Here is a 17,627-nt window from a genome sequence, read left to right as displayed (position 1 = left end):
TGAGCACTGCTGACAATGGCCGAATATATTCAATATGTTTGAAAATCATCAGGACGCCCGGATCCAGCCATCAACCACAAAATCGGGTAGGTGCTACACTTTATGGGTTGTGTCATTAAGTTTTACGTCGGGTTTGCTCTGATTCTATAAAAATGCGCCGGGAGCTGATCGGAAGCCCGTAGATCGGGCAAAAAAAACACTTGTAATGTCCGCCCGGCTTAACTCAATGGAGCATCTCCATTGAAAGTCCGGGGAAAATCTTCATTGGAAACCCGCCCATGAACGTAATTCGTCTCACTCAGTGGAGGCTAGGGTCACTTTAAAATTGGAGGTTTGCTTAATCGTATAACAGGAAAGCACATCTTCACATGTCTCACTCTCATCAGCAAAAAAAAAAAGAAAAAAAGAAGATTAAAAAAAAGGGGGTGGATTTGTGTTGCCATACCTCGCAAATTTGTGCTGGCTCAGGAGGAGCACCTTCCCGCGGACCTCTGCCACGATCTTGCTCTTGTCTTCGGGTCTGCCGTGCTCCAGGACGTGCTGGATGACGTAGTTGCCGTACTGATCCTGCAGGGGGCAATGGAAGCAAAAGACAGTGTGGGATCACATTTCCCTTTCACACCAAAAGGAAAATAGTACATTTCTTGTAATATCATTTAGATAACACGCACTACGGATTCAATAATGTTCAGATAGTCGAGAGATTTTCCTTTGACACAGACATCTATAAATGACACCCCATAGTAGCAATAACCCTAATTATGTAGTGGCCAAGGAACCTTAGTAGCAACCTAAGCCGAGAGCTCCTGTAAATATGTGACCCGTCTCAGGAAGCTGGGCCTATGTCGCACGTCATTACTTCAAAGGATAGGCATTAGATGATGTTTTATACTTATCAAAATGCATGTGAACCCTCATGTACCTTAATACAAACTTGTATTCCATCCATAAATACTAATATTTTCTTTAACTACAAGCCAAGTTGGTTTAGCCATGGAAAAATACAAAAACCTTCCCACTAGCTATGATTGGCTGAGATAATGTATGGGCTGGACATGACAGAAGATGAATTTGGATAGGTCTGCCATATAGCATGCTTCTGTCTATAACGTGAGCTGCTCAGCATATGGACAGTCCTTTCTATCGCAGGGTTTTTGAAAGATATAACGTTAGCCATCGAGAACAGCAAAAATGTTGCTACTTTTCTCAACATTGATGGCCTGAACTTAGCAGGCGCCATCAACAGATCAGTTGGAAGTTGTGATGGGCTATTTATCGCGCACACACACACACGTCGGTGTGAACCGGAGTGATTTGACAATGCTGGCCCTACAAGATGTAGCTACAACCGTCGACAATAAACGTGAATCCGACCATCACCCCTGGTGAGACAAAACAGCAACGCGCCAGTGAAGAGTACTTTTTGCCAGTCCCGTCTGGACCAGCGATGGTGGGTTTGTGCCCATAGGCAACGTTGTTGCCGGTGACGTCTGGTGAGGACCTGCCTTACAACAGGCCTATAAGCCCTCAGTCCAGCCTCAGCCTATTGTGGACAGTCTGAGCACCGATGGAGGGATTGTGCGTTCCTGGTGTAACTCGGGCAGTTGTTGCCATCCTGTACCTGTCCCGCAGGTGTGACGTTCAGATTTACCGATCCTGTGCAGGTGTTACACGTGCTCTACCATTGCGAGGACGATCAGCTGTCCATCCCATCTCCCTGTAGCTCTGTCTTAGGCGTCTCACAGTATGGATATTGCAATTTATTACCCTGGCCACATCTGCAGTCCTCATGCCTCCTTGCAGCATGCCTAAGGCACATTCATGCAGATGAGCAGGGACCCTGGGCATCTTTCTTCGTGTTTTTCAGAGTCAGTAGAAATGCAAATTTAGGAGACTAAAGAGGCCTAACAGTCACCTTAATTTCCTACCTGCTGTAAGCTGTTAGTGTCTTAACTTCTTATGGCTGGGGGGCAGTATTGAGTAGCTTGGATGAAAAGAATGCCCAGAGTAAACTGTCTGCTACTCAGGCCCAGAAGCTAAGATAGGCATATAATTAGTAGATTTGGATAGAAAACTACAACTGTTTGAATGATGTCTGTGAGTAAAAACCTGAGAAAAAAAATCCAACCAGGAAGTGGGAAATCTGAGGTTTATAGGTCAAGTCTTTACCTATCCAATATACAGTGTCTATGGGGTCAAATTGCACTTCCTACAGCTTCCACTAGATGTCAACAGTCTTTAGAGCTTTGTTTGAGGCTTCTACTGTGAAGGAGGGGGGAATGAGAGCTGATTGAGTCAGGGGTCTGGCAGAGTGCCATGAGCTGATCACACGCGCTCACGTGACTTAGCTGCGTTCCATTGCATTTCTACAGACAAGGGAATTCTGCGGTTGGAACATTATTGAAGATTTATGTAAAAAAAAATCCTAAAGATTGATTCTACACATCGTTTGACATGTTTCTACGAACTGTAATATGACTTTTCTCTGAACTTTAACCTGGACTTGCCCGTACCTCGTGAGTTTGGATTTTTTTTTTACCAAACACGCAAACACAAAGGAGGATTTTGGACATAAATTATGGACTTTATCAAACAAAACAAACATTTGTGGAACTGGGATTCCTGGGAGTGCATCCTGATGAAGATCAAAGGTAAATTAATATTTATAATGCTATGTTGACTCCACATGGCGGGTATCTGTCTGGGTTGTTTTGTCTGAGCGCTGTACTCAGATTATTGCATGGTGTGCTTTTTCAGTAAAGTTTTTTTTTTTTTAATTTTTTTTTTTTTTTTTAAATCTGACACAGCGGTTGCATTAAGGAGAAGTGGATCTAAAATGCCATGCATAAGTTGTATCTTCTATCAATGTTTATTATGAGTATTTCTGTAAATTGATGTGGCTCTGCAAAATCACTGGATGTTTTGGAACTACTGAACATAACGCGCCAATGTAAACTGAGATTTTTGGGATATAAATATGAACTTTATTTAAACATACATGTATTGTGTAACATGAACATGAAGTCCTAGGAGTGTTATCTGATGAAGATCAAAGGTTAGTGATGAATTTTTTCCATTTCTGCAACTCCTCTCTTTGGCTGGAAAAATGGCTGTGTTTTTCTGTGACTAGGCGGTGACCTAACAATCGTTTGGTGTGCTTTCGCTGTAAAGCCTTTTTGAAATCGGACACTGTGGTGGGATTAACCTCTTCAGTCTACCCTCTACTTTTTCGAACATTCTGTTAAAAATAGCGCAACATTTCAGCGCCCTGCTACTCATGCCAGGAATATAGTATATGCATATGATTAGTATGTGTGGATAGAAAACACTCAAGACGTTTATAAAACTGGTTAAATCACGGCTGTGGCTTTAACATAACGTGCGTTTCATTGAAAAGTGCAGGAAAATCTGATCACTGAAAGTGGAAAAATATATCCATCCGCCGCTTCAACCCATTGTTATGGGCGAAAGACATTAAATATGGCTGAGGTTGCAGTACCTACAGCTTCCACACGATGTCAACAGTCTTGTCATTTGCCTAGGATTTCTTTCTTGGTCAAACGAACAAGAGACAGCCCATTTCTTCCGGTATCCGACCGGATATTTTGGTTGAGAAATAGACTGACAGTATTTCAAGATGGATCCCTATAGAAAACACTGTCTCGTGATTAATTTGATTGCTTATTAACGTTTACTAATACCTAAAGTTGCATTACAAAAGTATTTCGAAGTGTTTTGTGAAAGTTTATCGTCGACTTTTTGAATTTTAAAAATTACGTTACGTTATGAAACGCTATTTTTTTCATTTATCACACAGTCTACATAGAACAATATCTAGGCTATATATGGACCGATTTAATCGAAAAAAAGACCCAATAGTGATTATGGGACATCTAGGAGTGCCAACAAAGAAGATGGTCAAAGGTAATGAATGTTTTCTATTTTATTGTGCGGTTTGTGTAGCGCCGAATATGCTAATTATTTTGTTTACGTCCCCTGCGGGTCTTTTGTGGTGTTACATGCTATCAGATAATAGCTTCTCATGCTTTCGCCGAAAAGCATTTTAAAAATCTGACTTGTTGCCTGGATTCACAACGAGTGTAGCTTTAATTCAGTACCCTGCATGTGTATTTTAATGAACGTTTGAGTTTTAACTAATACTATTAGCATTTAGCATAGTGCATTTGCATTTCCAGAGCTCTAGATGGGACACCTGCGTGCCAGGTAGAAGCAAGAGGTTAACAACAAGTTGATCTTTAAAATGGTGTAAAATACTTGTATGTTTGAGGAATTTTAATTATGAGATTTCTGTTTGAATTTGGCGCCCTGCACTTTAACTGGCTGTTGTCAAATCGATCCCGTTAACTTGTTACGGCTGAAATGCCGTTAACGACCGTTCCACAGGTGCATGTTCATTAATTGTTTATGGTTCATTGAACAAGCATGGGAAACAGTGTTTAAACCCTTTCAAAGACAATTTGTAAAGACAGGGTCCTGAAAAAGGGATTTTTTTTAGCTGAGTTTAGTTGGCCTGCTTCAGCTACTTGCATAGTCATACTACAGCTATGAAAATATTTATTGGTAGGGAGTTGGGATTATGCCTGTTCATTGTAGCTAGACCCATCAAGTTACAGGTGTGTATGGCCATTATTTAATTAACATGTGTACAATTTACACGTGTGTAGGTTAAGCAACATCTAATAATTATAAAATATTTGCATCGGGAATCTTTGTTTTTTGATATTGCTACTATGCAAGTAACCTTCTGTATCCAGTACATGTGACAAATAAACCTTGATATGGGGTGTGTTTCCCAGAGACTAATGAGGTAATGGGAAGAACATGACCTGCACCAAAGTCAGATAAAAATAAATGATCTGGAGTTTCCTTATTGTAGACTACTACTTTTAGTCTTGAAATCTTTGTGTTTTTATTACACTACTCAACTCGGTTTGGCACATGGCCTCATGTGAATCCTTAAAGAGATGGGTGGGGCTAAAGCTTATGAGGGCGTGAAGGATGCTGAATGGGTGTACACAGAGGTTCAGTAGATGTACCAAAACATTCAAGGGCCATTTTTCTTAAAAGTGGGGTCACAAATGTATCAAATTTCAAAGCAGAATTACTTCCCAATTTTTCCTCGACTGTAGTGTATGATACCATTTCTAGCGCTAAGTCTACTTTTATCAAAATATATATATTTATTTTAAAGTACAATCAATCAAATTTTGCTACATTGGACCGAATCCAGGTGATGGGTCACATACAGTGCATGCGGAAAGTAATTCAGACCTTTTCCACATTGTTACATTAAAGCTTTATTCTAAAATGGATTAAATACAAAAAAAGGTACTCGATCTAAACACAATACCCCATAATTACATTTACATTACATTTAAGTCATTTAGCAGACGCTCTTATCCAGAGCGACTTACAAATTGGTGCATTCACCTTATGACATCCAGTGGAACAGCCACTTTACAATAGTGCATTTAAATCTTTTAAGGGGGTGAGGGGGGGGGTGAGAAGGATTACTTTATCCTATCCTAGGTATTCCTTAAAGAGGTGGGGTTTCAGGTGTCTCCGGAAGGTGGTGATTGACTCCGCTGTCCTGGCGTCGTGAGGGAGTTTGTTCCACCATTGGGGGGCCAGAGCAGCGAACAGTTTTGACTGGGCTGAGCGGGAACTGTACTTCCTCAGTGGTAGGGAGGCGAGCAGGCCAGAGGTGGATGAACGCAGTGCCCTTGTTTGGGTGTAGGGCCTGATCAGAGCCTGGAGGTACTGAGGTGCCGTTCCCCTCACAGCTCCGTAGGCAAGCACCATGGTCTTGTAGCGGATGCGAGCTTCAACTGGAAGCCAGTGGAGAGAGTGGAGGAGCGGGGTGACGTGAGAGAACTTGGGAAGGTTGAACACCAGACGGGCTGCGGCGTTCTGGATGAGTTGTAGGGGTTTAATGGCACAGGCAGGGAGCCCAGCCAACAGCGAGTTGCAGTAATCCAGACGGGAGATGACAAGTGCCTGGATTAGGACCTGCGCCACTTCCTGTGTGAGGCAGGGTCGTACTCTGCGGATGTTGTAGAGCATGAACCTACAGGAACGGGCCACCGCCTTGATGTTAGTTGAGAACGACAGGGTGTTGTCCATGATCACGCCAAGGTTCTTAGCGCTCTGGGAGGAGGACACAATGGAGTTGTCAACCGTGATGGCGAGATCATGGAACGGGCAGTCCTTCCCCGGGAGGAAGAGGAGCTCCGTCTTGCAGAGGTTCAGCTTGAGGTGGTGATCCCTCATCCACACTGATATGTCTGCCAGACATGCAGAGATGCGATTCGCCACCTGGTCATCAGAAGGGGGAAAGGAGAAGATTAATTGTGTGTCGTCTGCATAGCAATGATAGGAGAGACCATGTGAGGTTATGACAGAGCCAAGTGACTTGGTGTATAGCGAGAATAGGAGAGGGCCTAGAACAGAGCCCTGGGGGACACCAGTGGTGAGAGCGCGTGGTGAGGAGACAGATTCTCGCCACGCCACCTGGTAGGAGCGACCTGTCAGGTAGGACGCAACCAAGCGTGGGCCGCGCCGGAGATGCCCAACTCGGAGAGGAGGATCTGATGGTTCACAGTATCGAAGGCAGCCGATAGGTCTAGAAGGATGAGAGCAGAGGAGAGAGAGTTAGCTTTAGCAGTGCGGAGCGCCTCCGAGATGCAGAGAAGAGCAGTCTCAGTTGAATGACTAGTCTTGAAACCTGACTGATTTGGATCAAGAAGGTCATTCTGAGAGAGATAGCGGGAGAGCTGGCCAAGGACGGCACGTTCAAGAGTTTTGGAGAGAAAAGAAAGAAGGGATACTGGTCTGTAGTTGTTGACATCGGAGGGATCGAGTGTAGGTTTTTCAGAAGGGGTGCAACTCTCGCTCTCTTGAAGACGGAAGGGACGTAGCCAGCGGTCAGGGATGAGTTGATGAGCGAGGTGAGGTAAGGGAGAAGGTCTCCGGAAATGGTCTGGAGAAGAGAGGAGGGGATAGGGTCAAGCGGGCAGGTTGTTGGGCGGCCGGCCGTCACAAGACGCGAGATTTCATCTGGAGAGAGAGGGGAGAAAGAGGTCAGAGCGTAGGGCAGTGTGAGCAGAACCAGCGGTGTCGTTTGACTTAGCAAACGAGGATCGGATGTCGTCGACCTTCTTTTCAAAATGATTGACGAAGTCATCTGCAGAGAGGGAGGAGGGGGGGGGGATTCAGGAGGAAGGAGAAGGTGGCAAAGAGCTTCCTAGGGTTATAGGCAGATGCTTGGAATTTAGAGTGGTAGAAAGTGGCTTTAGCAGCAGAGACAGAGGAGGAAAATGTAGAGAGGAGGGAGTGAAAGGATGCCAGGTCCGCAGGGAGGCGAGTTTTCCTCCATTTCCGCTCGGCTGCCCGGAGCCCTGTTCTGTGAGCTCGCAATGAGTCGTCGAGCCACGGAGCGGGAGGGGAGGACCGAGCCGGCCTGGAGGATAGGGGACATAGAGAGTCAAAGGATGCAGAAAGGGAGGAGAGGAGGGTTGAGGAGGCAGAATCAGGAGATAGGTTGGAGAAGGTTTGAGCAGAGGGAAGAGATGATGGAAGAGGAGAGAGTAGCGGGGGAGAGAGAGCGAAGGTTGGGACGGCGCGATACCATCCGAGTAGGGGCAGTGTGGGAAGTGTTGGATGAGAGCGAGAGGGAAAAGGGTACAAGGTAGTGGTCGGAGACTTGGAGGGGAGTTGCAATGAGGTTAGTGGAAGAACAGCATCTAGTAAAGATGAGGTCGAGCGTATTGCCTGCCTTGTGAGTAGGGGGGGAAGGTGAGAGGGTGAGGTCAAAAGAGGAGAGGAGTGGAAAGAAGGAGGCAGAGAGGAATGAGTCAAAGGTAGACGTGGGGAGGTTAAAGTCGCCCAGAACTGTGAGAGGTGAGCCGTCCTCAGGAAAGGAGCTTATCAAGGCATCAAGCTCATTGATGAACTCCCCGAGGGGACCTGGAGGGCGATAAATGATAAGGATGTTAAGCTTGAAAGGGCTGGTAACTGTGACAGCATGGAATTCAAAGGAGGCGATAGACAGATGGGTAAGGGGAGAAAGAGAGAATGACCACTTGGGAGAGATGAGGATCCCGGTGCCACCACCCCGCTGACCAGAAGCTCTCGGGGTGTGTGAGAACACGTGGGCGGACGAAGAGAGAGAGCAGTAGGAGTAGCAGTGTTATCTGTGGTGATCCATGTTTCCGTCAGTGCCAAGAAGTCGAGGGACTGGAGGGAGGCATAGGCTGAGATGAACTCTGCCTTGTTGGCCGCAGATCGGCAGTTCCAGAGGCTACCGGAGACCTGGAACTCCACGTGGGTCGTGCGCGCTGGGACCACCAGATTAGGGTGGCCGCGGCCACGCGGTGTGGAGCGTTTGTATGGTCTGTGCAGAGAGGAGAGAACAGGGATAGACAGACACATAGTTGACAGGCTACAGAAGAGGCTACGCTAATGCAAGGAGATTGGAATGACAAGTGGACTACACGTCTCGAATGTTCAGAAAGTTAAGCTTACGTAGCAAGAATCTTATTGACTAAAATGATTAAAATGATACAGTACTGCTGAAGTAGGCTAGCTGGCAGTGGCTGCGTTGTTGACTTTGTAGGCTAGCTGGCAGTGGCTGCGTTGTTGACACTACACTAATCAAGTCGTTCCGTTGAGTGTAATAGTTTACAGTGCTGCTATTCGGGGGCTAGCTGGCTAGCTAGCAGTGTTGATTACGTTACGTTGCGTTAAAAGAACGACAATAGCTGGCTAGCTAACCTAGAAAATCGCTCTAGACTACACAATTATCTTTGATACAAAGACGGCTATGTAGCTAGCTATGTAGCTAGCTACGATCAAACAAATCAAACCGTTGTGCTGTAATGAAATGAAATGAAAATGTGATACTACCTGTGGAGCGAAGCGAAATGCGACCGGGTTGTTGAGTGCAGAAGTTCTATTCGGTAGACGTTGGCTAGCTGTTGGCTAGCTAGCAGTGTCTCCTACGTTAAGGACGACAAATAGCTGGCTAGCTAACCTCGGTAAATTAAGATAATCACTCTAAGACTACACACTCTAAACTACACAATTAATTATCTTGGATACGAAGACAGCAAATACAACTATGTAGCTAGCTAACACTACACTAATCAAGTCGTTCAGTTGAGTGTAATAGTTTCTACAGTGCTGCTATTCGGTAGACGGTGGACGTTTGCTAGCTGGCTCGCTGCTGGGCAGATAGCAGTGTAGACTACGTTAGGACGACGAAATACGATAATTATCTTTGATACAAAGACGGCTATGTAGCTAGCTAAGAAGAAATTGCTAAGATTAGACAAATCAAACCGTTGTACTATAATGAAATGTAATGAAAAGTTATACTACCTGCGGAGCGAAGTGCGGATGCGACCGCTCGCTCCAACCCATAATGACAAAGCGAACACAGTTTTTAGAAATGCTTGGACATTTATATGGTGCGGCAGGTAGCCTAGTGTTTAGAGTGTTGGACCAGTGACCGAAAGGTTGCTAGATCGAATACCAAGCTGACCAAGTAAAAATCTGCCATTATGCCCCTGAACATGAGTTAACCCACTGTTCCTAGGCCATCATTGTAAATAAGAATGTTCTTGACAGACTTGCCTGGTTAAATAGAAAGGTTAAATTAAACAAAAAATGTAATAAAAAAACAAACGTATTTACATAAGTATTCAGACCCTTTTACTTCATACTAGCAGGTGTCCACATTTAATTACTGGTCAGTGTTAAATTGTATGTTTTTTTATCAGCCATTTTATTTATTATAAGGATTTCTGGTTTTTGTTTGCCAGAATGTGCAGATTGACTGGCAGGTCAACACTTTCTGGCTTGGCTAGCTAATTGTTTTTGTTTGAATCATGCATCTGGACACGGTACCAGCTTTGTTTCCTCTGCCTGCTAGTTCCTGACCTTTGAACCATTCAATTGAAGAGTCACCTGAAGCTTAAGAGGAATGGGAGATGCAGTAAAAGGAATGCAGTATGGAGGCAGGGGGCTCATCGTGAGGATGACTGGCTACTACTCCGAACTGTGTGTAGTGAGCTTCTGGGGCCCAGAGCTGCTGAGACGTCACCCAAGTGGGTGTTACACATTGTGAAGGAGAAGTCCAGTAACTACACAACTCCAGGCTGGTTCCCCGAGTAGACCTCAACACAATCCTCACCAGACTCTTCATCCATCCTCTCTACCTGACCATCTTCCTCTGATCAAGACATGAACTGTCCCCCTCCATCTTTGGGAGGATGCACTCAGACTTGGCCTCTATTGGTTGACCCAACTACAGCTAGGCTACTCATGATGAATTGCTTTTCTGTTTTTGACAAGCTTTGAGAATCTTATGAAAAGCACCATTGAAATGTCATAAAACTATTAAATATCACTGCAGTCACCGCAGATCGCTGAAGGTCAAACGACAAGAAAGACTCTTTTGATTTGCATTAGACACAGGCCTATTCAGGTCCATGTGGAACCAGCAGCATATTTGCCCCTTCAGGGATAGGTGATAAGACAGTTATGGGTGTGGTTAAGGGAAAAATAACTTAAAATACTTAAAGCTTTTCAGGAAAACGAACCAACTCACCTGACCAAATATCAAAAGTGACTCAACAACATTTGACCACCTGAAATTAGTAGCATGCCTTATTATACTACAGCTGTCCCCCTCCCACTTATTTGATTTGAAGCAAATTACATGATTAGATTTACAAACTTTGCCCAACCATTTTGCTTCATTGCTCAACATGGTCTGATGGACTTTAACCCTAAAATCCAAGAAACCACAGTAAGTTCAAAACATATGGGACAATATGTCAATGTTGGGGGTCCAAATTGTGGCAAAAAAAAAGCTTGCCTAGGGGAGTCTTTCTAGCAAGTATTGATAATTAAAATCAGAATAGGCAGGCAGGAGAGAGGTGGGGGGAAAAAAAGACTTAGAATCAGGAGGTGTCTGTGACCAGAGGGATTATCCAAACAGAGCGGAGAAGCGGGATGCTGCGAATCCTCTACGTGACAGGACAGAAATATTTATTCTAAACAAAGGAACAAGAAAAAGGAGGGAGGGAGGCAGCGGAAGAAGGAAGAGGCGTGCTCTGAGTTTAGGAGGAGGGAAGCGGTCTGAAAAGCGGGATAGAGAGTGAAGGTAAAAGGCCTCTACGGTGTTAAAGCAGACTGGTTATTGAGAAAGAGAAATATGGAGGAGGAGTGAGGGAGGGAGGCGACACGAGGAGGACGTCCACGTGGGAGGCGAATTGCTGACCTTGAACAGTGCATCGCTGGACACTGTATAATATGTTTTGGGTGTCATCTCCAATGAAACGCCTTGATATTTCTAGATGGAATAAGTGGGGGGCGGGGGGTTAAATTAACAGTCATTGACAGCATAAATACATGTATTATTAACCGTAGGATAAAAATGGACACTGCGCATGGTCATGTTCATTAGGCACCATAGGGAAGAAAACATACTGAAACAGGAAGGGGCTGTCCTGACTTGTTCAATGAGAATGGCCCATTTTTTTTCTTCCCTTTCGTGCCCTAATGAACACGACAAGCTGCAACAGCAACATTAACAAATGAAAACATCACAAGAACAAAACATGCACACACACACATTCAGAATTTTGGGGTCACTTAGAAATGTTTGTTTTTGAAAGAAAAGCACATTTGTCAATTAAAATCACATCAAATTGATCAGAAACACAGTGTAGACATTGTTAATGTTGTAAATGACTATTGTAGCTGGAAACAGTTATCAGCAACCATCACTCCTGTGTTCCAATGGCACGTTGTGTTAGCTAATCAAAGTTTCTAAGGCTAATTGATCATCAGAAACCTTTTGCAATTAGGTTAGCACAGCTGAAAACTGTTCTAATTAAAGAAGCAATGAAACTGGCCTTCTTTAGACTCGTTGAGTATCTAGAGCGTCAGCATTTGTGGGTTCGATTACAGGCTCAAAATGGCCAGAAACAAAGAACTTTCTTCTGAAACTCGCCAATCTATTCTTGTTTCCATCTACAATAGTAATTTACAACATTAATGGCCACACTGATGTTATTTTAAAAATACATGTGCTTTTCTTTATAAAACATGGATATTTCTAACATTCAAACGGTAGTGTACACACACACACACAACCATACCTGTCCTACGTTTAGACAGGCCTACTCATTCAAGCGTTTATTTTTACTATTTTCCACCGTGTAGAATAGTGACGACATCAAAACTATGAAATAACACATATGGAATCATGTAGTAACCCAAAAAGTATTAAAACATATCAAAATATATTTTAGATTCTTCAAAAAGTAGACACCCTTTGCCTTGACAGATTTGCACACTCTTTGCACCCACATAGTCTCAATCAGCTTCACCTGGAATGCATTTCCAATAGTCTTGAATGAGTTCCCACATATGCTTAGCACTTGCTGGCTGCTTTTCCTTCACTATGCAGTCAAACTCATCCAAAACCATCTCAATTGGGTCGAGGCCAGGTCATCTGGTGCAGCACTACATTACTCACCTTCTTGGTCAAATTGCACTTAGACTGGAGGTGTGTTTGGTCATTGCGCAAACCAGATGGGATGGCGTATCACTGCAGAATACAGTGGTAGCCATGCTGGTTAAGTGTGCCTTAATCTAAATAAATCACTGACGGTGTCACCAGCAAAGCACCCCCACACCGCCATGCTTCACGGTGGGAACCACACATGCTGAGATAATCCGTTCACCTACTCTGCGTCTCACAAAGAAACGGCAGTTGGAAACAAATCTCAAATTTGGACTTAGACCAAAGGACAGATTTCCACCTATCTAATATCCATTGCTTGTATTTCTTGCCCCAAGCAAGTCTCTTCTTATTGGTGTCCTTTAGTAGTGGTTTCTTTGCAGTAAATCGACCATGAAGGCCTGATTCACACCGTCTCATCTGAAATGTTGATGTTGAGATGTGTCAGTTACTTGAACTCTGAAGCATTTATTTGGGCTGGTACATCTAATGAACTTATCCTCTGCAGCAGAGATAACTTTGGGACTCCATTTCCTGTGTCGGCCCCCATGAGAGCCAGTTTCATCATAGCGGTGGTTTTTGCGACTGCAATTGAAGAAACTTTCAAAGTTCTTCACATTCTCCATATTGACTGACTGAATGTCTTAAAGTAATTATGGATTGTCCTTTCTCTTTGCTTATTTGAGCTGTTCTTGCCATAATATGGACTTGGTCTTTTACCAAATAGGGCCATCTTTGTATACCCCCACCGTGTCACAACTAATTGGGTCAAACACATTGAGGAAAGAAATTCCACAAACAAGGCACACCTGTTAACTTTTTTATGGCTAGGGGAGGGGGCAGTATTGAGTGCCTAGGGGTTCCACTAGATGTCAACCATCAATATAAATTATGAGACTATGATGTTGTGGGAGTGAATGATAGCAGAATCATTCAGGTGTCTGGCAGTGAGCCATTTTCTGATCATGTTTATTCCTCGTGATAGTCACTTGTGTTCCATTGCTCACGAAGACAAGGAGTACTCGGGTTGGAACTTTATTGAAGCTATATGTTAAAAACATCCCAATGATTGATTCTGTACTTAGTTTGAAATGTTTCTTCGACCGGTAATATCACTTTCAAGTTTTTGTCCGATATAACCCTGACCAGAATTAGCGTTTGGATATGTATACCAAACGCGCTAACAAAAGAAGATATTTGGACATAAATAAAAGGACATTTTCGAACAAAACAAACATTTATTGTAGACCTGGGATTACTGGAGTGCTTTCTGATGTAGATCATCAAAGGGAATATTTATCATGTAATTTCTTGTTAATGTTGACGCCATCTTTGCGGCTGTGGTGTTTTTACTTCTGAGCGCAGTCTCAGATTATTGCATGGGTTTCTTTTTCCGTAAAGTTTTTTGAAATCTGACACAGCGGTTGCATTAAGGAGAGGTATATCTATAATTCCATGTGTAGAACTTGTATTATCATCTACATTTATGATGAGTATTTCTGTTGAATGATGTGGCTATGCAAAATCACTGGATGTTTTTGGAACTAGTGAATCTAACGCGCCACTGTAAACTCAGATTTTCTGATATAAATATGAACTTTCTCAAACAAAACATGCATGTATTGTGTAACATGAAGTCCTATGATTCATTTTCTCTTTGTGCTTTTTCTCTCTCTCGTTGGCTGGTAAAATTGGCTGTGTATTTTAGTGAGTTGTTGGTGACCTAACATAATTGTTTGTGGTGCTTTCCCCGTAAATCCTATTTGAAATTGGACACTGTGGTGGGATTAACAACAAGACTACCTTGAAAACAATATAAAATACATGTATGTTTGAGGAATTTTAATTATGAGATTTCTGTTCTTTTGAATATGGCGCCCTGCACTTTCACTGGCTGTTATATCGCTCCCGGTAACGGGATCTCAAACATAAGAAGTTAGTTGAAATGCATTCCAGGTGACCACCTCATGAAGCTGGTTGAGAGAATGCCAAGAGGGTGCAAAGCTGTCAAGGCAAAGGTAGGCTACTTTGAAGAATCTCAAATATATTTTGAATTGTTTAACACATGATTCCATGTCTTATTTCATAGCTGATGTCTTACATTTATCCTAGAAAATAGTAAAATTAAAGAAAAACCATGGAATGAGTAAGTGTCCAAACTTGACTAGTACTGTAAATTATAATAATATTTGAGAACTAACAATGACCAAAGTAGAAACTAGACAGTGAGAATCTAAAATGTCATCAAGCCACCACTGATTGTTATATTTGAGTTACCCAGATAGCATAAGAACCCAGGAATAAGAACCCAGCATAAGCAATCGCAAAACAAATTGAATTGTAGGAAATTTGCTTTAAAGCAGCATTCATCAGTTGAAACAAAGAATTTTCCCACCCATTTTGGTAAAAAGCAGAGGGATGGGGTTGGAGAAATGTAACCTAAAATTCATAGACTGCATGATGGATGCAAGGACTGATCATCCAGTATATCACTATTATAGTTTTAACTATGTTTTGAGGCTATATAGCTGGGGTACTCAAGTACTATTTGTGAAAGTCCGTATAGATAATGTCATTTATCAGCGTAGTAACAAACCCCCACCTCACAACCCATGCAACCCTAAACTGTTCACACCCCTCTTGTTGGCAGATAGAAAATATGTTGCCGTTTTAATTTCCTGCAATTCTATGTATTCTTCCATGTGTTGTGTGTTTATATGATACCAGGGGTCAAAGTCCGACCAAATAAAAAGTAGATTTTACATTTGATTCCCTCCCCTCTGGACCTGCAGTCCGTATTGACCCTGTTCTGGGTCCGGTCAGTGTTCTGCCTGTTGAGTATGGGGTCTATATCGTGTATGTCAAGGAGGTTGGTGGCACCTTAATTTGGGAGGACGGGTTTGTGGTAATGGCTGAAGCGGAATGGTATCAAATACAAACATGGTTTCCATGTGTTTGATTCCATTCCATTCACTCTGTTCCAGCCATTACTATGAGCCGTCTTCCCCTCAGCAGCCTCCACTGGTGTACGTTTACAAACATTGGTGTAAAACAAGTTAATATTTTGGATTCTGATTGGGGGGTATGACAGTTGAACTAAGTTTGAGGCATTTATAAGTTATATTATTTAATAGTCAATGGGTACATATCATTAATCTATACATCCAAAAGTGGACATAGCAACTGCTGATTTCTCCTGATTTTTCTCTCGCTCAGCCAGATGACGAAGTTTGTAGAATTTCAGGTAACTAGCTTAAAACAAACTCTCTCAGCTCCATGGAGAAATAGGTAGAATTGCAGGAAATTGGCTTAAATATGAAAACATTTACACGGCCAAGATGTGGGCCTCTAAAATACAGCCACGGCCCATGCTATACCCACCACCTAAGCCCCTTTTTGATCCAGTAAAAACCGTGCAAAGCGTTGGCCATGTGTGAGCGACTGGGGTCTAGTTAGGAGTTGAGATTACGGCTCGCCTGGCTGCAGTTACCTGGCCAAGCTGCTCAGAGTGCTGGTGCAGCTCCTCCAGGATGGGCAGGGTCTGCTCCTGGGTGCAGTGCTCCAGGATCCTCTGGATCACCCTGCAGCCGTAAGGGTGGGTGGACAGCACAAACACCTGCAGGGGAGACGACACGTCAACAAAATGTGTTACAGGCCCCCTTGAGCCTAAATAAGTGCGACATAAGTAAAGCATTTAGGAAGATGAATTAAATAGGAATATGTGGACGTTAGGAAATGTTTGTACATTTTTAATTCATTTTTTAACACTTGAAACAGGCCCAAATCAGATGGTCCATACATTGAATACTGTGGGGAAGCTGAATAATATGTGCGTGTCTGGGTCATTTTCAGTAGGTGAAAAGCATTCAGAAAGGGGCAGGTACAGCTATTGGAACTGGTCCAATGAGAAAATATATTATAGTTTCACCGTTGGATAATGTTTTGATGCAGTGTGCCCTGCTGAACACAATGTGACTGGAGGTTGGGTTGATGTTTTCTGGGTCGTGTACATTAAGCACTAAACATAGAAAAAAAAAACTACGTAACAGGAAGGGTCAACTTGAAATTCTCCTATCAGAAACACATTCTCCTTTACTGTTACAGTTTTCCATTGCATGACCAAATGAATTGGCTCTCACCTGGCCCTGGAAGGCATCAATGATGAACTGCAGGGCCTGGGGCTTGACACACTCGATACACTTCTGCACCACATGGTTTCCGTTCTGATCCTTCACACACTTTAGCACGTGGCCGTCTAGCTCCCGCACTATGTCACTCTGAGGAAGGGGAAAGAGAGTGGAGTAATTCATCCAGCTCTCCCTCCATAGATACTCTGAACATTTTCAACCCATCTATGTTAATCCCATGGAAATAGAATGACCAAGTCATTACACATCCATTTACCTTCTAATGGCTCGTTGATAATAGATTGAGGACTTTGGGTGACAGACAATGTAAAGGGCAATTCAAAGAGGACGACAACAGGACCATACTACATAGGTATCCATCCCCCATGCTTACTGGAGAGTTCACCACACTCAGAAACACAGTTAACAACACCAGGGCAATGTCTCAAAAGGCACCCTATTCCCTTTATAGTGCACAACTTTTGACCAGGACCCATGGAGTTCTGGTCAAAAGTAGTGCATCGTATATAGGGAATAGAGTGTCATTTGGGACTCTTCCTAGACAGTTAAACCCCAAAAAAAACCTCTGTCTATAATTGGAAGAGAAGTGAAGATCCACTTACAATTACCTGCTGGTCGGAGGATATGGACTCCAGGGCCTTCTGGATCACTCGGCAGCCATACATCTGCAAGGCCAGGGGCAGCACGTGGCCGCGGATTCGGGTGGCAAGAGCCAGCTTCTGATCTGAACTGCCAAACTGCAGAGAACATTTCAATGATGATGCAAAAATATAACGACCTGTTCTCTCTGGCTCAGTTGGTAGAGAATGGTGCTTGCAGCACCACAATGTGGGTTTGATTCACGTAAATGTATTAAAGCATGATTAAGTCACTTTGGATTTATAAAATCATGTTTAAGTCTGGTAAATGGCATATATTATTGATAA

At 43.3% G+C, this 17,627-nt stretch overlaps 1 protein-coding gene across 15 annotated transcripts in view; it reads right to left on the bottom strand.

Moving 5' to 3' along the window:
* The window catches only part of LOC118386633 (pumilio homolog 2-like), a 52,278-nt gene that overhangs the window by 15,160 nt on the left and 19,491 nt on the right, over window positions 1–17,627 (bottom strand). For 8 of the 15 annotated variants that reach the window (XM_035774330.2, XM_035774331.2, XM_035774316.2 and 5 more), the window contains 5 exons: window positions 17,304–17,438; window positions 16,693–16,830; window positions 16,044–16,169; window positions 11,306–11,377; window positions 446–567 (listed from right to left, as the gene is read on the bottom strand). In XM_035774330.2, coding sequence (XP_035630223.1) covers window positions 446–567; window positions 11,306–11,377; window positions 16,044–16,169; window positions 16,693–16,830; window positions 17,304–17,438 — 593 coding nt within the window. The remainder of the gene's footprint in view (window positions 1–445; window positions 568–11,305; window positions 11,378–16,043; window positions 16,170–16,692; window positions 16,831–17,303; window positions 17,439–17,627) is intronic. The other 7 variants (XM_035774324.2, XM_035774326.2, XM_035774328.2 and 4 more) reach the window with 3 other exon arrangements.

This window comes from Oncorhynchus keta, chromosome 8, assembly GCF_023373465.1.
Source record: "Oncorhynchus keta strain PuntledgeMale-10-30-2019 chromosome 8, Oket_V2, whole genome shotgun sequence".
In the NCBI taxonomy this organism is placed as follows: Eukaryota; Metazoa; Chordata; class Actinopteri; order Salmoniformes; family Salmonidae; genus Oncorhynchus; species Oncorhynchus keta.
This window is presented reverse-complemented; position numbering and strand designations above follow the sequence as displayed.